Genomic DNA, 23,106 nt, shown 5'->3' on the forward strand with positions numbered 1-23,106 from the left:
GACTGTCTGTCTGACTGTCTGTCTGTCTGTCTGACTGTCTGTCTGACTGTCTGTCTGACTCTGTCTGACTGTCTGTCTGACTGTCTGTCTGACTCTGTCTGACTGTCTGTCTGACTCTGTCTGACTGTCTGTCTGACTGTCTGTCTGACTGTCTGTCTGACTGTCTGTCTGACTGTCTGTCTGACTGTCTGTCTGACTGTCTGACTGTCTGTCTGTCTGACTGTCTGTCTGACTGTCTGTCTGACTGTCTGTCTGACTGTCTGTCTGACTGTCTGTCTGACTGTCTGACTGTCTGTCTGACTGTCTGTCTGACTGTCTGACTGACTCTGTCTGACTGTCTGTCTGTCTGACTCTGTCTGTCTGACTCTGTCTGTCTGACTCTGTCTGTCTGACTCTGTCTGTCTGACTCTGTCTGTCTGACTCTGTCTGTCTGACTGACTGTCTGACTGTCTGTCTGACTGTCTGTCTGTCTGTCTGTCTGACTGTCTGTCTGACTGTCTGTCTGACTGTCTGTCTGACTGTCTGTCTGACTGTCTGTCTGACTGTCTGTCTGACTGTCTGTCTGTCTGACTCTGTCTGTCTGACTCTGTCTGTCTGACTCTGTCTGTCTGACTCTGTCTGTCTGACTCTGTCTGTCTGACTGACTGTCTGACTGTCTGACTGTCTGTCTGACTGTCTGTCTGACTCTGTCTGACTGTCTGTCTGACTGTCTGACTGTCTGTCTGACTGTCTGTCTGACTGTCTGTCTGACTGTCTGTCTGACTGTCTGTCTGACTGTCTGTCTGACTGTCTGTCTGACTGTCTGTCTGACTCTGTCTGACTGTCTGTCTGACTCTGTCTGTCTGACTCTGTCTGTCTGACTCTGTCTGTCTGACTCTGTCTGTCTGACTCTGTCTGTCTGACTCTGTCTGTCTGACTCTGTCTGACTGTCTGACTGTCTGTCTGATTGTCTGTCTGTCTGACTGTCTGTCTGTCTGACTGTCTGTCTGTCTGACTGTCTGACTGTCTGTCTGTCTGACTGTCTGTCTGTCTGACTGTCTGACTGACTGTCTGACTGACTGTCTGTCTGACTGTCTGTCTGACTGTCTGTCTGTCTGTCTGTCTGACTCTGACTGTCTGTCTGTCTGACTGTCTGTCTGACTGTCTGTCTGACTGTCTGTCTGACTGTCTGTCTGACTGTCTGTCTGACTGTCTGTCTGACTGTCTGTCTGTCTGACTGTCTGTCTGACTGTCTGTCTGACTGTCTGACTGTCTGTCTGTCTGTCTGTCTGACTCTGTCTGTCTGACTGTCTGTCTGACTGTCTGTCTGACTGTCTGTCTGACTGTCTGTCTGACTGTCTCTTTGACTGTCTGTCTGACTGTCTGTCTGACTGTCTGTCTGACTGTCTGTCTGACTGTCTGTCTGACTGTCTGACTCTGTCTGACTGTCTGTCTGACTGTCTGTCTGACTGTCTGTCTGACTGTCTGACTGTCTGTCTGACTGTCTGTCTGACTGTCTGTCTGACTGTCTGTCTGACTGTCTGTCTGACTGTCTGTCTGACTGTCTGTCTGTCTGACTGTCTGTCTGACTGTCTGTCTGACTGTCTGACTGTCTGTCTGTCTGTCTGTCTGTCTGACTCTGTCTGTCTGACTGTCTGTCTGACTGTCTGTCTGACTGTCTGTCTGACTGTCTGTCTGACTGTCTCTTTGACTGTCTGTCTGACTGTCTGTCTGACTGTCTGTCTGACTGTCTGTCTGACTGTCTGTCTGACTGTCTGACTCTGTCTGACTGTCTGTCTGACTGTCTGTCTGACTGTCTGTCTGACTGTCTGACTCTGTCTGACTGTCTGTCTGACTGTCTGTCTGACTGTCTGTCTGACTGTCTGACTGTCTGTCTGACTGTCTGTCTGACTGTCTGTCTGACTGTCTGTCTGACTGTCTGTCTGACTGTCTGTCTGACTGTCTGTCTGTCTGACTGTCTGTCTGACTGTCTGTCTGACTGTCTGTCTGACTGTCTGTCTGACTGTCTGACTCTGTCTGACTGTCTGTCTGACTGTCTGTCTGACTGTCTGTCTGACTGTCTGACTCTGTCTGACTGTCTGTCTGACTGTCTGTCTGACTGTCTGACTGTCTGTCTGACTGTCTGTCTGACTGTCTGTCTGACTGTCTGTCTGACTGTCTGTCTGACTGTCTGTCTGACTGTCTGTCTGACTGTCTGTCTGTCTGACTGTCTGTCTGACTGTCTGTCTGACTGTCTGTCTGACTGTCTGTCTGACTCTGTCTGACTGTCTGTCTGACTGTCTGTCTGACTGTCTGTCTGACTGTCTGTCTGTCTGTCTGACTGTCTGTCTGACTGTCTGTCTGTCTCTGTCTGACTGTCTGTCTGACTGTCTGTCTGACTGTCTGTCTGACTGTCTGTCTGACTGTCTGTCTGACTGTCTGTCTGACTGTCTGTCTGACTGTCTGACTGTCTGTCTGTCTGACTGTCTGTCTGACTGTCTGTCTGACTGTCTGACTGACTGTCTGTCTGACTGTCTGTCTGACTGTCTGTCTGACTGTCTGTCTGACTGTCTGTCTGACTGTCTGTCTGTCTGACTCTGTCTGTCTGACTCTGTCTGTCTGACTCTGTCTGTCTGACTCTGTCTGTCTGACTCTGTCTGTCTGTCTGACTGACTGTCTGACTGTCTGACTGTCTGTCTGACTGTCTGTCTGACTGTCTGTCTGACTGTCTGTCTGACTGTCTGACTGACTGTCTGACTGTCTGTCTGACTGTCTGTCTGTCTGACTGTCTGTCTGACTGTCTGACTGTCTGTCTGACTGTCTGTCTGACTGTCTGTCTGACTGTCTGTCTGACTGTCTGTCTGACTGTCTGTCTGACTGTCTGTCTGTCTGACTCTGTCTGTCTGACTCTGACTGTCTGACTCTGTCTGTCTGACTCTGTCTGTCTGACTCTGTCTGTCTGACTCTGTCTGTCTGACTCTGTCTGTCTGACTCTGTCTGTCTGACTCTGTCTGTCTGTCTGTCTGTCTGTCTGACTGTCTGACTGTCTGACTGTCTGACTGTCTGTCTGACTGTCTGTCTGACTGTCTGTCTGACTGTCTGACTGTCTGTCTGTCTGTCTGACTGTCTGTCTGACTGTCTGTCTGACTGTCTGTCTGACTCTGTCTGTCTGACTCTGTCTGTCTGACTCTGTCTGTCTGACTCTGTCTGTCTGACTCTGTCTGTCTGACTCTGTCTGTCTGACTCTGTCTGTCTGACTCTGTCTGTCTGACTCTGTCTGTCTGTCTGACTCTGTCTGTCTGTCTGACTCTGTCTGTCTGTCTGTCTGACTCTGTCTGACTGTCTGACTGTCTGTCTGACTGTCTGTCTGTCTGACTGTCTGACTGTCTGACTGTCTGTCTGTCTGACTGTCTGACTGTCTGTCTGTCTGACTGACTGTCTGACTGACTGTCTGACTGACTGTCTGTCTGACTGTCTGTCTGACTGTCTGACTGTCTGTCTGACTGTCTGTCTGACTGTCTGTCTGTCTGTCTGACTCTGACTGTCTGACTGTCTGTCTGACTGTCTGTCTGACTGTCTGTCTGACTGTCTGTCTGTCTGTCTGACTGTCTGTCTGACTGTCTGTCTGACTGTCTGTCTGACTGTCTGTCTGACTGTCTGTCTGACTGTCTGTCTGACTGTCTGACTGTCTGTCTGACTGTCTGTCTGACTGTCTGTCTGACTGTCTGTCTGACTGTCTGTCTGTCTGTCTGTCTGACTGTCTGTCTGACTGTCTGTCTGACTGTCTGTCTGACTGTCTGTCTGACTGTCTGTCTGACTGTCTCTTTGACTGTCTGTCTGACTCTGTCTGTCTGACTGTCTGTCTGACTGTCTGTCTGACTGTCTGTCTGACTGTCTGTCTGACTGTCTGTCTGACTGTCTGTCTGTCTGTCTGACTCTGTCTGTCTGACTGTCTGTCTGACTGTCTGTCTGACTGTCTGTCTGACTGTCTGACTCTGTCTGTCTGACTCTGTCTGTCTGACTCTGTCTGTCTGACTCTGTCTGTCTGACTCTGTCTGTCTGACTCTGTCTGTCTGTCTGTCTGTCTGACTCTGTCTGTCTGTCTGTCTGTCTGACTGTCTGACTGTCTGTCTGACTGTCTGTCTGTCTGTCTGACTGTCTGACTCTCTGACTGTCTGTCTGTCTGACTGTCTGACTGTCTGTCTGTCTGACTGTCTGACTGTCTGTCTGACTGTGTCTGACTGTCTGACTGACTGTCTGTCTGACTGTCTGTCTGACTGTCTGTCTGACTGTCTGTCTGACTGTCTGTCTGACTCTGTCTGACTGTCTGACTGTCTGTCTGACTGTCTGTCTGTCTGACTGTCTGTCTGTCTGTCTGACTGTCTGACTGTCTGTCTGTCTGACTGTCTGTCTGACTGTCTGACTGTCTGTCTGACTGGCTGTCTGACTGTCTGTCTGACTGTCTGTCTGTCTGACTGTCTGACTGTCTGTCTGACTGTCTGTCTGACTGTCTGTCTGACTGTCTGTCTGACTCTGTCTGTCTGACTGTCTGTCTGACTGTCTCTTTGACTGTCTGTCTGACTCTGTCTGTCTGACTCTGTCTGTCTGACTCTGTCTGTCTGACTGTCTGACTCTGTCTGTCTGACTCTGTCTGTCTGACTCTGTCTGTCTGACTCTGTCTGTCTGACTCTGTCTGTCTGACTGTGACTGTCTGACTGTGACTGTCTGACTGTGACTGTCTGACTGTCTGTCTGACTGTCTGTCTGTCTGACTGTCTGTCTGTCTGACTGTCTGACTCTGTCTGTCTGACTGTCTGTCTGTCTGACTGTCTGACTCTGTCTGTCTGACTGTCTGTCTGTCTGACTGTCTGTCTGTCTGACTGTCTGACTGTCTGACTGACTGTCTGACTGTCTGACTGTCTGTCTTGCTTTTTGTGTTTTCGGCGCAGGTGGAGGCTGAATGGGCAAATGGCAGCATCAAGGAGCTCCCACATGATGAGGACATCCACAGCATTAATGAACGTCGTCTCAAGGTAATGTTTTTAATCACTGCCCCAAGAAATGTGCCTGACACCGTTAACCCCTTGATACAAAATATTCTGTCAAGGAAATAGTGGTGTGATGACCATGATGCATGTATACAAATGAATACCATGAGGCTCTACATACCATTTTGGTTTACAGCTTGGTTTATAAATGTCATAATGCAGTCCTTTGGTATATGACTTGTCCTCGAGGAGGCATTGCATAAGGTGGGCAATGAGCTTATATAATGAGATATTTCTCAACAAAAACGAATTTTGGAACTGGAATAAGCACTCGTTGAACCCTTCAAGGTCTCGTTTTTGCTGTTCGAGTTTTGCACTACACTGCTTGTGGATTGCTTGGTAATTAAGTGGACAACAAGGAAATCCAACACAGGAGGAGGCCATTCAGCCCATCATGCCTGTGCGAACACCACACCAACCCAAGATCCAAAAAAGAAAATGCAAAAAAAGTTTTTAATTAATGAAGGGAAATTTTTTTTTAGTATTATTATTTTTTGTTGTAATTTTTATTTTTATTTTCTTCCCCTCGAAGAGGGGGCATGGGCTTGGTTAAAAACACACATCAACCACACAACCCCCCTTAACAATACCCCCACCAACAGCACTCCATACACAATCACCCATCAATACTCAAACTACCTAAAAGTCTTATCAACATCCCCATACCCCTCAATCACCATAACTTCCAGGCACCTATTTAATTCTATTTTAAACATGTAATTTTTCTGCTGCCCCTACCTTTACAGAGAGGCCATTCCATGCATTAACTACTCTCTGAGTGAAAGTCTCTGCCTTACTACCGTCTTAACGCTCCTTTTCTTTACTCTCAGGCTATGGCTCCTGGTTCTGTCACTGTCTACTCTGTTGAATAATTCATCTGTACTTATTTTATCTACACCTTTCATTATCTGAAACATCTCTATCATATCTCCTCATAACCACCTCCTTTGTAGTGTACAAAGCCCTGTTTCCTTCAGCAGCTCCTCATAGCTGAGTCTAGTTAGTCCTGGAATCGATCTAGTAGCCCTACGCTGAACCTTTTCTGTGGCATCTATATCCTTCCGGAACTGTGGTGACCAAAACTGCACACAATATTCCAGATGCGGTCTCACTAAATTCCTGTACAATGTTAACACCACCTCTTTTGATTTATAATTGATCCCCCTCCTTATACAGCCTAAACCCCCATTTGCTTTACTTTTAGCTGCTTGGCACTGTGCTGCCTGCTTACCACCCATATCTATTACCACCCCCAGATCCTTCTCCTGTGTGACACGCTCCAAAATTACCCCTTGCATCCTGTAATCTCTATTTTTATTGTTCTTCCCCATCCCCAACACCTTACACTTGCTCAGGTTAAATTCCATCTGCCTATCTTTTGCCCAATCTATGCAAGTATTAACATTTTTCATGAATCTGATCACCACCCCCTCTGCTATCCACCTCACCTCCAAGCTTTGTGTCATCTGCAAATTTGGAAAGCTTACTCTTCACCCCATTATCCAAATCGTTGATGTAAATGTTGAATAGTAATGGTCCGAGTACTGATCCCTGATCCTGCTACTTACATCCTCCCAGCAAGACATCATCCCACTCACAGCTACTCTTTGCTTCCTATCACTAAGCCAGTTTCCAATCCAATTAGCTACCTGACCAGCCACTCCACAAGCCCTCACTTTGGCGAACAACCTCCAATGTGGTACCTTATCAAATGCCTTCTTAAAGTCTAAATATACTATGTCCACTGCCTTTCCCTCATCCACCCAATCAGACACTGCTTCATAGAACTCTAAACGATTTGTTAAACAGGAATTACCTTTGGTAAACCCATGCTGACTACCTTTAATTAGTTTGTATTTGTTTAAATGGTTCCTCATCCGGTCTTTAATTAATGTCTCCAACACCTTTCCCACAGCTGAAGTCAAACTAACAGGTCTATAGTTTCCCAATTCTTTTCTGGATCCTTTTTAAATAATGGTGTTACATTGAAGTAATTGAGCTCTTGAAGATGTAAGTGAAGTTTGAATCGCCTTGGTTACTTTGTGAAAGATGTTCCTTGATGCTTTGTATTGCCATTGTTTGGTGTTCTGGTCTCGGCACTTATCTTGTGATGGTGGAATCCCGTACACTTTGTTTGTTGTCTGAATGTCCTTGCAATTTAGTTGGAAGTGCAATGATGATTGTGAATGCCCTTGCCCTGGATGTGATTGCATGTGCAAGCTCCTCCGTGAGCATTTGATGTCATTGCAGGAAGTGATTGGAGAGGTTGCAGGAATGCTACATACCGGAAGAAGTCGCAATGACCAGGTGGGAATGCAAAGCCTTTCCCTGACTTGTCACACTCCACATCATTTTGGGATAAAAATGTGTCGAACTCTTAATAATCTTGTGTGATTGCCTTTTGCGATTCTTGGTTAAAATTATATAGCGTTATACTGTGGTACACGATAAGACTTTTAGGGTATCACACTCAGACATGCTTGGTGTGTTAAATAAAATATTCATTTTGAATCAAGTTTTACTTGCACTTAATTTTAAAAAAAAAGGATAAACCTTCTACACACCTCCTATCTGAATTTTTTTGTCTTTCTGAAAGACCTACATTACATACAATTTCATTTTTGAGACAAATCTTTCTTCCTCTTTTTTTTTTTTTTCTCCCCACACTCTCTTCCCTCCAGACCTTCAAAATAGCTATTCACCACCATCTCTTATCTTCCCCCATCCAAAATCATGATCTTTTCTACCCCCACTAATTCACTCCAAACACACCTCCTTCAAATTCCCTGCTTTCCTTCCTGAAAGTCCCTGTAGTGTCCATCTTGTTTACCCCATGTACCCCACCCCATCCCTCTCCCTTCTACAGATCTCCTCGTGTCTCTATTCCACACTGTTTTTTCTTTCCCTCTTGTCTCATGCTCCTCTTGTTGTACGTTCTGTGTGCTTATAGCTCTAATACTTGGTTTTTCAAACCCGGGGGCGCGACCCAAAGTGGGGTCGCTGAGCAAATTTTGTGGGGTCGCGGGTGTCCGCTTGCAGCGAAAAAAAAATTGTCTATTTTCGATCGGTTTTTCACTTTTACGGGATGTAATATAAACGGTTCGTTCAAAGTATGGGAACCGGTGCAACATGACGCTTGGAATGGGATCCAGCCAATGCGCTGGCTCGCTGAAGGGTGGTTCATTTTGGCGGGAAATTAGTGGTTTGATCCACGGCCTCTCAGACTCAGACTCTAACTCTATCATTAACGTCTTTTCACGTTTCCACGTACGACTCGAGACCTTATTTGTGATGGCAGCACCGGCCACCAACAAATCTCAAGAACATTCTTACCAGGATAAATTTCTGGACCTTGGATTTTACTACGTGGTGGATATTAGTGGGGCACAGAGGGGCAATCACACACAGTGTGTGATTTGTTTCGAAGTGCTTTCTACGGACTCTATGAAACAAAACATGCGCCTTATCAGGATAAGGAGAGAGCGTTCTTTGAGAGGAAACTTCTTGTACTCAAGAATACGCATCTTGACAGAGGGTACATGCCATCAGACCAATTCTCGGGCATTAGAGGCCTCGTATCGAGTGTCGCTCCATGTTGCCAAGACTAAAAAGCCTCACTCCATTGCGGAAGAACTCGTGCTGCCATGTGCAAAGGACATGGTATCTCTGGTTGGGGAGGAAGCGGCGAAGAAACTGGCAGTTATACCCCTCTCTGACAACACCATCCAACGCAGAATTGAAGATACGAGTCTGCACGTAACTGCTCAGATCGTACAGAAGATCAAGGAATCGCCGTGGCACACCATACAGTTGGACGAGTTCACTGATATCGCATCGTACGCGCAACTCATCGCCTGGGTCCGCTTCATCAAGGCTGATAACTTTGTCGATGAGCCTCTGCTCATCAAACCATTGAGGCCACCACCAAAGGTGAGGACATTTTTGGGAAAGTAGAGCAGTTTTATCGTGACCATGATCTGGACTTCGGAAAGTTTCTCTGTTCTACAACAGACGGCGCGCCAGCAATGTTAGGAGTGCGTTCTGGATTCAAGGCTAAATTGATTGAGGTGGCTCCTCAGACCTCCATGGTACACTGCATGATTCACAGAGAAGCGCTCGCCTCTCGTACTTTGCCAGAAACCTTGCAGAGCGTGCTCTCAGAAGTTGTAAAAATGGTGAATCACATCAAATCGAGCGCCCTCAACACTAGGTTATTCAGGCTATTCTGCCAGGAGATGGATGCCGACCATAAGAATTTACGATTCTACACTCGAGTCAGATGGTTATCTCGAGGAAACCTTCTTCTGCGCGTTTACGAGTTCAAAGATGAACTGAAGGAGTTCCTATGCACACAAGGGAAAACGGCATTGCTAGCGTTGCTTGAGTTGGACTCTTGGCTGTCAGAACTGTGCTATCTCATTGACATCTTTGAACATCTCAATGTCCTCAACCACTCCCTCCAAGGCAAATACACCAACCTCATGATTTTTCATGACAAAATGAGCAGATTTCTGGCAACTCTAAAATTACTGGCAGACAAAGCAGCTGTTAAGCGTTTCAGCCTTTCCCCCCGTCTGGTGGAGCATCTAACAACCTGCCAGTACGATGATACTGAGCTCGACAGTCTTTCTGGGGAGATAGCACGTCACCTTCGATCGCTCATTGAACAGTTCGAGCACTATTTCCCTGAGCTGGATGTGCAGTCCTTTTCTGTGGTTCGGGACCCTTTCACGGCTCCACTGGACTCGATTGCTGATGAAGATGATACAGCACAGGAAGAGCTTGTACAGCTCCAGCAGAATTCAGGAACGCAGGCTCTTGCGCGGACGAATTCGTTGTCGACATTCTGGTGCAAAATGCTGCCGTCGTACCCGACCCTGTCACGGCGCGCCATTAAGGTTCTCATGCCATATCCTTCATCATACTTTAGTGAGCAGTCGTTCTCCACCATGGTGGTGATTAAAACAAAGTACAGAAATTGCCTAGAAATGGAGCATGATATGATCCTGGCATTGTCATCTACTTCTCCACAAATAGAGAAGTTGGTTTCTGAAAAACAGGTTCATCCTTCTCACTGATGTATCTAAATGTCATTCGGACTAAACTTCTGAAACATTCATCTGTACTATTTGGATACTGTCGGCTATTCTCCATTTACTCGTCTATGAAAACATGACGATGGTGAATAAAGTAAACAGTAAATGTTCTTGTGTCATATGAAATCTTATCTTGTATATTATGAATTGGGTTTTGAATCTTTTGGGTCGCGTGATGTGGAGAGGTTCTGAAATTGGGTCGCCACTAAAAAAAAAAGTTTGAAAACCACTGCTCTAATACGAGCCTCAACAGTGTATACCAAAAAAAATTAATCTAAACCAAAATTGTGCAACCACCGCTTAATATGGCCAGATGCCTTCTCTCCACTCTGTCCCTCCAAACTCTCCACTCTGTCCCTCCCTCCTCTGCACTCTATCTCTCCATCCTCTCCACTTCATCCTTCCCTTCGCTCCCTCCCTTCCAAACAAGCCGATTATATTTTGGTTCAGCTCCGGATCCAGGACTGGCCGATCGGTAGGATACAAAATGTAAACTCTTCAACCTTGCTGATGTGTGCTCTCACCGAGTGCTGTTCTTGTTAGTTTTGCCCCAAAGGGTCCGTGTCAATCCATTATCGCTTTTAAAATGTTTTTCTCTGCATCCACTTGTCTGATAGATGCAAAACTTAAAAAAATAGGAGGGACTCCCCATGGAGAATATTTTATTACAGCGCGTGCGCTGTATAGAATTGCACCGAGTTTGAAATGTCCCCAGTGTCCCCCCCCCCCCGCCTCAAGTGAGCCAATGACGGCCGTCCGGTAGAAGGCAGTGCGTAACCTAGACGGAAATGGCGACAATTGATGGAAATACCCGAGTATTTCAATGGAAATTTGTGAAACTAATGTGTTATATATGTGAAAACCATTGAATTTATTGCTTGACGGAAAAAAAAACCAAGAAACCATGGCATTTCGCGCCGAACGCTGAAAGCCAAGTTCTTCTTATTTTACATCATTCTTTTGTCACCCCCTGCCACGATGTATCGAGCGATTTCATTCCTTCTGTTATATATATATATATATATATATATATATATATATATATATATATATATATATATATATATATATATATATATATATATATATATATATATATATATGTGCTTATCACAACAATAAGATTTTTACATTTCAAATATTAAGTTCGCTTTTTAATTGTTTTTCAACTGAAAAAGCATAAATTGCATATTTTAACATTAGTGTACTCATTTGCTTCACCACACGCGCTGTATTGAAGGATTTCACTTGTTGCTAACTCTAATGTCAAAGGTCATATGGTATGGCAGCCACATTGAATTAAAGGGAAAGATTTGGACATAATTTCCTCCAAAACCGCTCAATGAAAAAAAACTGAAACTTGGTATATGCCATCGATTCCCTATTGGGTATATAGGGTGATAACAATAATGTCATCGGAGAAGTGGTTTAATGACAGTTTAAACCTGACATCCAGCCATAATTGGTTGAATTGAAATCCTTATCCCAAAAAATCTGAAACTTCATATATCTGATGTAAGACCCAATGTGAGTGAAAACTTCAATTTATGATATTCATAACCCATGCCAAGAAACTATGTGATTCAATAGAATGCCTGGATAATACGGGTATATGAGCCTTAATCGTTGCGTGTTCATTTAACGATGGTATTTTGTTCAGAATGAATGCGAGGCGAGACTATGCGCTCTACAAGTGCCATTCAAGTTCGGAATTGTGTCCCTTTTGCGATGCCCTAAAAACATTTTTTAATGCTTTTATTGAGTGCTCGAGGTTGGCCTCCTTTCTTTAAAATATATTCACGTGTTTGTTTTTTCACATTGTGGGTTTTTAATTGGTTTTAATATTTCTCACCAATGTAAAAACGAATGTCTTTAGCGAACTACTTCTCATGCTCTGGGGCAAAACCTGCCATTTATTTGTCAAGGAAACTTAAAGTGCAAAATGCTGATATTTTGGCTGATGATGTTTTAATCATTTTAAAAGCCTTGGTTACATCTCGTGTCCATTTTGAGTTTTAAACCCGGATTGTGTTTTGTTCAAACAGCAGTAGTGTGTTCAAGAATGTCGATGTAGCCTGTTGATGGTGTTCAAGGAACCAATTTATAAACTCGAATTATTACTTGTATATGCTATCCCTTTTGTGTTTGGTTGTCTTTTTTTTGATATCTGCTTTGACGTCTCTTTTACTATGTATATATTCGAACCTTCTTGCAAAAAAGAGGAACAAAATGTCTCCTTTCTCTGTCTCCATCTCTCTCCCCCTTATAAACATTGCTTTCTCGACCAAATTGTAATTTTGGAATGAAGGCAGCAAAGGAACGCTTGATGAAACTTGTTGCAAAAATATTTCTGGTAAAAGTATCAAGGTTTTATTTACTTGCAATAAGTTAGTCTTTGTAAAGAGCTCACCTGGAAAGTGTTTCGCTCTGCATGTTGTTTGGTCCAAACAACTATTCCTTTTCTCCTGAACAGGTTGTAACCGATCTCCGTATATGGATGAGAAATTCAATCGACGAATTGCAATCATTGCTCTGGTCGTTGATCCACAATATGGTGTCCCGTGCAGCCACGTATGTGAAGGTTTTGCATTTTCTTGTGGTTGCTTATCATTGGTGGACTCTCACTTATCAGCTTGAATGCATCTCATCCTGGCAAATCTTGGAATTTAAGCAGAGCCGAGCCTAATTAGTACCTTGATGGGTGATTTCCTGCCTGGTATTGTAGGTCGAGCGATGGCAGGATAGCTTAGTTGGTCACTTGCTCTCTCCGAGCCATGTGGTGATTGGATTTGTTCCCTTATGGCATCCAATCCACATTAAACCTGACATTTGTGCATTGCCCTTGTGGGGGGTACTGCATCTATAAGCATGTAGTCATCCTGACAGGGATATAAAGTCACCTGTTTGTTTGCATTTTAACAGTTGCGCGCAGAGAATGAATGTGCATTATCGAGCATGGCCACTGAGTGCACAGCACATGCTTTTCTCTGAGCCGTTTCACATAATCTGAGTGTTGCAGGCTGCGTTTGCATCTCCACATCCATCTTTGTGTCTGTTGACTCACATGGTTTGTTCCGATTTGCACGTACTCTTCCACCTATATAAAGCACAGTGCGTGTTTGTGTATTTGTCTGTCCCCCTTCATAAGGATGCTTTGAGTAAGGTTTTAAAGGCTAATCTTTCAACATCACTGTGTGTTCACAACAGTCTATTTTTCAGGATAAACTCGAAAAAGATTTTCCATGAAAGAGTAATTATGTCTCTTCTATTGGAATTGTAGAGAGTGACTTACAAACAGGGCCTCATGAGCAGCGTACAGAAACTTAAAAAAAAAAAAATTAATAACTACAATGCACAGGCAGGTGAAATTCGCTGCATGTGATGTGCAACACACGCAGAGTAACACCAGTGTTCATTTACATCCATTGGATGTCTAATAAATAAAGAAGATTATAGCACACCTGATGCTCGGCCAAGGCTTCAGACTTTGGCAGGCTCACGGGGCTGTAACGACAAAACGAAACAGACCAGAAGATAAAGACAAAATAGCCACATTTGTACATTTAGTCTTTTAAAATAATGCTTTTTCTTGTGACAAAACATCATATGTTCTAGTCTCCTTGAATATTTCAAATAAAATAATTCCAACCCATCATTTTTGACTGGCTTTTATACCATTTATAAATAAATCCTTTTATAAAAGTGAGAAATGTTTTCCATCCTTCTGCCTCGTGTGCGTGCTTGCGTCAAATTTGATTAATTTGGGGAACGACAAAGTTGAAGCTTTATTTCAATTAAACGCAGTAGTTAGAGACCCTTCAGCCATTTGTGGGATAAAGCTTCCCAGGGCAGACAGCCCGTGTTAAGAGAGGCTGATTGATGTGACAATAAATAACTGTGTTAATATATATATATATATATATATATATATATGTATATATATGTATATGTATGTATATGTATATATATGTATGTATATATATGTATGTATATATATATATATATATATATATATATATGTATATATATGTATATGTATGTATATGTATATGTGTGTATATACATTGTTACGGCTGTGGAAATTTGCAATACACCATAAAGGGTCCTTAGATCAGTTATGATGATAAGTAATTGTGTAGTTGGATTTCCCCACCGTTGTTTATAGGGAATTTCTGTGTTCACAGGGCTGTGATCCTTTGAGTTATCCGTTTTTCTTTCGCTATCGTTATTTTGGACAGTCCGAAAACGTCGAACGAAGGCCCCGTGGAAGACCTGCTGCAACGCACAAATTTTCCCACCGTTTTGCGCCGCCAACGCTGGCACGAGGAGCGGCGAAGAGCTCGCTTGCAATTGGTGGACACGGGGCGTGAGTCGGTCGGGAGGGGGAACGCCCCTTTTCGAGGGGCTTCTTGAAAGAGCTCGAAGGGAGGCGGAGCCGAAAAGGGGGCGGAGCCCCGCACTATATAAGGCGGGGCTCGCTCTCTGCTTCTTCGTTGACGTCATCCTTTCTCTTCTGGTGGTCGAGGTCGAACTCGGACTCGCTCTCGTCGTTTTAGCTTCCTCTTCTCTTGGTGGTCATCGGAGGTTCGCGCTTCCTCGTCTCTTGGTGGTCGAGGTCGAACTCGGGTTCTCTCTGTGGATCGTCGAGGTCGTCTTCTCCCTCTGGGCGCCAAGTCGTGAGGGTTGCGAGCGGTGGTCCAGGGTCGAGGCGCGCACGAGAGGAGAGTGCCGGAGAGGGCTCGCCGACCGTCGCACCTCGAGGGTGCAGGTAACCTGCTACGGTCTCGCGGGACCCGTTCTGTCTCCCAGGTCCCGTGTCATAAAGACCCAAGTGCTCCAGCCTGACCCCCTTGTCTGTGAGGGGGTCTTTTCTTGTGTTTCTTTGGGGTTTTGAATGAATGTTGCAATCCTGTCAAGTAAAACTGCTTAAGTGACTGTACATTTATTAATTGTATTCGGTCGTAGTGCTTTCCCTTGCTTTTGTTTGCCTGCTTTTGTTTCTCTTTGCCTGTATACGTGCTTGCCTGTTGTTCCTATTTGCCTGCTTACGTGTTGTATAATAAATGTCCTTGTGTGAAATGTATCCCGTTCGTCGTCTCTTTCCCCATTGAAAGTTCCATCTTGCATCACGGAAGGAATTGGTAGAAGGGTGTAAGCACCCGGTAAATAATCACGTCCGTCGGGGCCGGCGATAACGCCGCTTGGTTATCACTGCAGCACGGAACGGACCGCTTAAGCGGTTCGTGTCCTAGGCCGGCTCGTGGCGAGGTACGATCGCCCGGTTAACTACCCGCGCAGGTACTTAGGTAGGTCGAGTTTGGCGAACAACCCTATCCTGCGCGGGTGGCCGATTGGCACGATTGTGGTGGGGTCAAAAGACTCACCCGTGACTAGCTCCTGGCGATAGTTCCAAGGAGGGTCACGACTGAATTGTCCGTTCCGGTGGGCGACGCGGTTGCTATGAGTGGGAAGCGGCCGATCGCACGCCGGCGGGCGCGAATTCGTAACACATATATATATATATATATATATATATATATATATATATATATATATATATATATATATATATATATATATATATATATATATATATATATATATATATATGTGTTCTCGGAACTGTATGCATACAAAATACAGGTGTCCCAAGTCAGTAATGCTGTTAAGTATATGTGTAGACGGAACCTTTCCTTGTGTGTAGTAGGAAATCGAAGGGGTGCGTTGCGATGTTTTTTTCAGTTCGGGTCATAAATCTTTCTATCCCATCCTCCATTGCGATCCACAGTACCCGAGTGCTTGCAGCCTTCGGTTCGCTGGCAACAACGTACCGCAGTCCAGCTGTTGTCTCTGGAGGCTCCTTTTACCGAGACAGAATCTTCGCTGTCACAGTTCCTATTCAGCTTCTCCAAACACTCCAACTCTTTCTTGACGAGTCCACATGCGTGGAGTGGGCGGGCCTCGCCGGTGTCTGGCCGAGGCCCCGCCCAGAAAGGGCGGACCCATGGAGGCCCCGTCCAATCAGGGCGGACAGTGACGTCAGTTTTGACCAATGCCCCGCCGGGCTGAGGGAGGTCTATAAACCACGACATCATCCTCAGTCTTGTTCTTTGGGGGTCGTTCGTTCAGTTCTTTGGAGGTCGTTCGTTCAGTTCTTTGGGGGTCATTTGTTCTGTGCTTGGAGGCCGGAGTTGGTTGGAAAACTAAGAGGTTCCCGCTACTTGGCTCCGCTCACGTCTCGGCCCGACTACTGGTCGCGGCCCACTCAAGCTCCTCCACGGACCGGAACTCCACACGGGCGGTTGTGGACCTGACTGCATGACCGTAGGCAGGTGCCGCACCATGAAGCATTCCTTTCCCCGAGACTCAGGTACTCGAAAGAACTGCGACCTCAGCCCGCCTCCCTCCCTGGCTGCAAAAGTCTTTTACCTTCAACTGGGTTTATTTTCTCCGAGTGCGTGTCTGAGTGTGTGGCGCCAGTCTAATAAGTAGAAACTGTATAAGTGTTTTCGATCATTGTAAATCTTGCCTGTATAATTCCCGCATGTCTGCTCTGTGTCTTCTTTTGTAAGTTACTGTAAATTGTCGCACTACATCTTCTTTCTTTCCCCTCATAACACCCCAATAAACCTGTTTCTGTGCCACATAAATTTCCTCATTTATTAGATCATCTCTTCGAGCATGACCTAATAATATGGGTGTCGATGTCCTTCGATCCGTCCGTCCGTCCGTCCGTTCACAATGAAGTTGAAGCGGGAGATCTGGTCATTAGTGATCCTGATAGAGGTCGATGAGACGTACACGATGGTATGACTTTCAAGGTCACCGAAGGTCAAGGTCAAGGTCACCAGGCCTTTGAAGTTGCGAAAATGGCGATTTTAAAATTCTATCTCCTCCTTTCGGTAATTGTCGGTAGTCGGTTGGTAGTTGGTAGTCGGTAATTGGAACTCTCCTGCAGTCGGGAGAGTGATCCGGTTCGGGCAAGATGTACTGAGGGCGTGGTTCCCTGGTAGACGACACCGCGTGGTTAATTAGGTAAATTGGTTCGAGACAAAAAGTCCCTTTGCTACGCGGTGGAGGTATTGGCGTCCACGGTCGGTTAAGCGACCTGCTGCCTCATGAAGTTATACGTGAGCTACGGCCTCCAATTCCGGAAAGTCCGGTGGGAATCGACGTAACTTTCCCCACCGAGCGGTCGTTCTCGCCACCGGACCTCCGGCCTGCAAATATATATATGTATATATATGTATATATATATATATATACATATATATATATATACATATATATGCATATATATATATATACATATATATGCATATATATATATATATATATATATATATATATATATATATATATATATATATATATATATATATATATGTCTTCTTCTTTCAGCTGCTCCCGTTAGGGGTCGCCACATCGGATCATCCGTATGATCCGCATGGTGATTTGGCACAGGTTTTACACCCGATGCCCTTCCTGACGCAACCCTGGTCGCATCTCACGACACAGGGAAATGGTACACCTATTTTAACCGGGGAATACACCGGGCCCAGGACACGGGTACTCACTTCGCCGACCTCGGAAGGATGACAGGCTGAGTCAACCTCCTGGTGTGTATTAATTCAAGCGGCCAACTGGGCTTGAGCTCAGGACCTTTTGGATCCCAAGCCGCCACCCAAACCACTACGCCAACATAAAAAAAACATATATATATATATATATATATATATATATATATATATATATATATATATATATATATATATATATATTCATATTTATATATATATATATACACACATTTATATATATATTTATATATAGATATATATATATATATATATATATATATATATATACACATTTATACATATACACATACACATACACATACACATACACATACACATACACATACACATCTACATACACATACACATACACATACACATTTATATATATATATATATATATATATATATATATATATATATATATATATATATATATATATATATATATATATATATATATATTGTTACGAATTTGGAACTTGATTGCACACAACCTACAGGTTCCTTTAGTCAGCTTTGTCGAAAAGTGCTTGTTCCCTAGATAAATAAAATCACCTTCCATTGTTTAAATGTTCAAAAATCGATGAGATGTGCTGCGGATCGATTTAATAGGAAGGGAACGAACAATGGAGACATCCCTCCCTCTCTTCTGCGAAGAGGAAGAACCACCCTGCCGTCCCGTGACTCATGATGTCAACAACTCCCTCCTAGCGGGGGATGGAGCATGAGGGCATGAGTCATGAGTCACGCCGGGAGCGGGGGAGGGGCGGAGAAGGATAAGGACGAGATCCTTTTTTTGTTCTTGGTTAGTTAGCTTTTTGCTTCGGCAGAGAGTAGTCGTTTAGCAGACCTTCGTGTCCTGTTTGGTTTGGGTTAGGGTTGAGGCCTTCGGAAGCTTTTTTCTTCGGCTGGCTCGGTGAGCTTCGGCTGCGGCCTGGCTCGAGAGGAGGCTTTTTGCTTTGATGGTTCCGTGAGCTTCGGCTTCTGCTTGATTCGGAGAGCTTTTTGCTTCGAGCTGCTTTGCTTGGAAGGAAGTTAAGCCGGTTGCTTGGCTCGAGCTGCGAATGGTGGCTTCTTCTTCTTGTTCTTCTTGTTCTTCTTGTTCTTCTTGTTCTTCTTGTTCTTCTTGTTCTTCTTGTTCTTCTTGGTTCGTTGAGCTCTTTGTTCTCCATTTTGGTTCCTGGCTTTGTGCGACTCATCGACCTATTCTTGGACGTGGTTCCTCGGGGAAGCGACGCATCGACGGGAAGGTTCGGCGCCTCGTTTCACCAGCACGTGTTGAGAAGCGCGGGAGGTGGTTCCTCGGGGAAGCGATGCATCGACGGGAAGGATCGGCGCCTCGTCTCGCCAGCACGTGTTGAGAAGTGCGGGAGAATTCGTGGGAGCTCGGGAAGGATCTCAGCTCATAGCGATTGGATCCAGCTCGCTCTCGCTGGAGCCTGGGTCTGGACAACTTGAAGACCACACGAGGTGGAGAGGTTCGAGATAGGTTTTGAGTTTCAGCTCACCTGTCCTCCGAGCTGGAGCTCGTTACTAAAGGCCTCTGCCACCATTTCTTGGGTGTGTGTGTGTGTGTGTGTGCGCGTACGTGTGTCCGTGAGCCCGTCTAATAAGTAGGAACTGCTGTTAAGTGACTGTACATAATAAGTAGACGGTTGTAGTTATTTTGTCGTGCTTATGTTGCTTGTATAATTGCAAACGTGTTTGCCTTGTGTAATTGCATACGTGTTTTGCCTTGTTTAATTGCATACGTGCTTTATTAGAATAAATGTCCTTGTGTAAATGTAAACCTGTTCGTTGCGTCCATTCCCTCATTGAACTGCCCCATCTTGCACTCGGAATATAGTTGGTTTTTAAATAGCCGATAAATAGAATCGGGTCTGGCGAGGTCTGGCGATAATACCCGCTCGGTTATCCCAGAACGGAACAGACCGCTTATGCGATTCGTGTCCAAGCAGGCCTTCGCCGAGGTGCGGTCCCTCGGTAGGTTACCCACGCGGGTACTTAGGTATATCGATATTCGGCGATTGACCCTATTTCGCGTGGGGAGAATACGGACTGGGCCGTGGTGGGATTAAAAACCCACCCGTGACTGGTTTCTGGCGTTGTTCCAGAAAGTCACGACTGGATTGTCTGTTCGGTCGGCGAAGCGACCGCAATTGGTTTGACGCGGTCGTTCACACGCCGACGGGTGGGAATTCTACAGCAACATATATATATATATATATATATATATATATATATATATATATATATATATATATATATATATATATATATTGTTACGGATTCGCGCCCGCCGGCGTGCTGACGGCCACGTAACTCGAATCGCGGCATGTCGCCCACCGGACGGACAATCCAGTCGTGACCCTCTCGGACTAACGCCGGGAACCAGTCACGGGTGGACCTTTCGGTCTCACCGCGATCGAGCCAATCAGCCCCCGCGTGGGATAGGGTTGCTCGCCAAATTCGACCTACCTAAGTACCCACGCGGAGGGTAGACCGGGCGATCGCACCTCGCCGCAGGTCGACTTCGGACACGGGCCACTTAAGCGACCCGTTCCGTACTATCGGGATAACCGAGCGGTGTTATCGTCGACCTCGACGGTCCGATTAATTATCGGGCGTATTCAGCCCACTACCAACCCTTTACGTGAAGCAAGATGAGGATTCAATGAAGGAAATGACGAAGCGAAGCGGGAAACAGTTCAACACAAAGCACATTTATTCGCGACGAACGGAAAGCACACATATACAATTCCACCAAATGCACACAGAAAAGAAAAACACAATGCAATTTACACAAAAAGCAAATGCGACAATGCAGATCTAATACCGATTACACGAGCACATGGCAACACTTATACAATTTTACTTCACAGACGGCGCCGACAACACATACCCAAAACCAAGGAAAGAATACCCTCAAGGATGAGGCGGGCCTGAGGCCGAGACCGGGTTGGGCCTACCCGTCTGGTGATGAGACGCGGAGCGGCGATGGTGCCTCAACTCCGCGGGCCTCGCGGGCAGTGTCTGGTAGGGGGTGGGAAAGGGGCCCCCTTGGTCGCACTATCTCAGCGCGGGGGGAAACAGGAGGGGGTTGCTGATGCTCGGGGTATAGAGGATTCCTATTCTGCCTCGAGTCCCGCGACGAGCGTCTCCACCTCGGCCAGGTCGCGCTGTCGGCCTCCCTGGGGTGCAGCTCCCTGCACGACGCGAGCACCCCCTCGTCTGCCCTCGCCGCCTCTCCACAGCTCCGTCCCCTCCGCTCCGACTCCAACGCACACGACGACCAGCTCCTTCTTGCCAACTCCACCGCCCGCGAAGTCTTAACTCTCTCTTCCCTCTCGACTCTACTACTCCCTGGACTGACGAACACGGTCGCTTAAATCAGCCCCGTGGCTTCGCCCTCTCATCTTTGACCCCCTCCCTTCGACCTTTCACCTCGCTCCCCATTGTCCCGAGAAAAAGTGGGCGTGAATGCTTTTTGATCCATAAATTTGCATATATCGATCGCCCTCCAACGCCTTGGGGCGGGGCCAGTCGCCCCTCGCTCACCGATTGGACGGCAAAAAGTGGGCGTGTGTCGTTTTTGATCCGTTTTTGAAGCACAAAATCCGTGATTTTGTACACGCTGTTCGGCGCGCGCCCTGCACGAGTCCAACACCGGTACCCACAAGCGGCGCAAGAACGGTGGCGATGCGACGGTTGCGAGGTGTGACGTGAAGGTCGTGGCGGTTGTGGTGAAGCGGCGTTGTGGTTGGTGGTTGATGTTGTGACTGGTGGTGGTAACAATGGCGGTTGGTCCAAAATAAAGATAGTAAAAGAAAAACGGCTATCCTGAAGAGTCGCAGCACGCATAAATGACATGTATTCCCACTAGACAACGGGTTTGGGCCTAACTACACATGTACTTACCGAGATACCTCACCTAAGGGACCTGAATGGTGGTTTGCGAATTTGGTAACCACAACACTACCCCCTCCCCTTTTTACAGACTCGTCCCGAGTCGTCAAATTTTCGTGTGCCATCATGTGTAGTTTTCCCCTAGTACATTTTACCTACGGATCCCTGAGTGCGACATTCATGGTATTCGTGTCCCCAAAATAAATAACCTGAGTGCTGCGTAACTACCTAAACAAACTCACTCACACGGACGACTTAAATAAAATTGCCGGCGCTAGGACAGACATGCCGGGGGCGCACTCATATTTACAGTACATCTTAACCTTAACCTACAAATTTTACACTAAACCATGGCCCAGGATCAATGAACTCTGCAAAAGAAAACAGTTAGCAGGGAGCCAGGCTGCTCGCATGCAGTCTCTGGCTCAAAACAATGCAGGTGACAGGGAACGTGGCTGGCTGCTCACACGCAGTCCAAGGCCTTCCTTTTTGAACTGAACGCAGTGAACCACAACGGTGCATGGGCTGCACAAACGCACTCTCCGTGCCAGCTCAAGTGGCACACGCAATGAACACAACGAATGGATGGATGAATGCAAACACGGTGCACGGGCCGCCACTGCAGGCCCGTGTTGTAGCTGCCAACGGGGCAGTTCTCGCAGCTTGCAAACTGTTGCCTTCTGATCCTGGCGCACATGGAAATGAACAGGGGGGGGCAAAGCAAAAATTGAACGGGGCTGGTGAACATGGGCAGTGGGCATGGCATGGCAAAGGCAGCAGGCAAACACAGCCCGCAGAAGAAGGCCGCTGCAGGCAAACACAGCCCGCAGAAGAAGGCCGCTGCAGGCAAACACAGCCCGCAGATGAACTGGCCGGCACAGGCCTTGAAGGAAAACAGCCAGCAGATGAAGTGGCCGGCACAGGCCTTGCAGCAAAACAACAGCTGCCGATGAAGTTGGCCGACCTCCGCCTTGAAGCAAAACACGGCCAGCCGATGAAGTTGGCCAGCCTTTGCCGTTCAGTGGAGGTTGATGGAGGGAGTGCGGTGGTGCTGGCCACTTGGAAGGCGGGCTCGGACCTACCTTCCTGTCTCCCTCCCACCTATCGACTTTGCCTGTCACTGTACATACCCACTCCCTTAATTTGTCAAACCCCAATTTAGCCCCAACTTATTTTTTTGTTGTTTTTATTTTTACTTCCCCACTATAAATCGTCCCCGAACCCCCTTTATCGTCTTTGTTCGGCTAACCTATCCTGTCACCTAGCCTACTCCCAACCCCTACGTTCCCTTCCCGGAGGGGAACAAGGGAGAGCTAACGTCCTGTGCCGAGGCCCAACGAAGCCTCAGAATGGCCTCTCCAGAGTTCGGCGATCTATAACCAAAGTGGGTCCAGCGGCCCACAACGAGAGCGATGGGATGGATGGTGTGGAGGGGTACACTTCCTAATCTACCCTAACCATTTAACTGTTAAACTACCCCGGGGCTTTCAACAAG

General features: G+C 46.2%; 1 protein-coding gene across 4 annotated transcripts in view; it reads left to right on the forward strand.

Moving 5' to 3' along the window:
- ASL (argininosuccinate lyase) overlaps positions 1-23,106 on the forward strand; it is a 208,324-nt gene that overhangs the window by 86,697 nt on the left and 98,521 nt on the right. For all 4 annotated transcript variants that reach the window (XM_085879323.1, XM_085879325.1, XM_085879324.1 and 1 more), the window contains 3 exons: positions 4,928-5,011; positions 7,277-7,333; positions 12,596-12,693. In XM_085879323.1, coding sequence (XP_085735449.1) covers positions 4,928-5,011; positions 7,277-7,333; positions 12,596-12,693 — 239 coding nt within the window. The remainder of the gene's footprint in view (positions 1-4,927; positions 5,012-7,276; positions 7,334-12,595; positions 12,694-23,106) is intronic.

The sequence above is a fragment of the Eptatretus burgeri genome, chromosome 4, assembly GCF_056783735.1.
Source record: "Eptatretus burgeri isolate ZD-2024b chromosome 4, Ebu_testis_v1, whole genome shotgun sequence".
Lineage (NCBI taxonomy): Eukaryota > Metazoa > Chordata > Myxini > Myxiniformes > Myxinidae > Eptatretus > Eptatretus burgeri.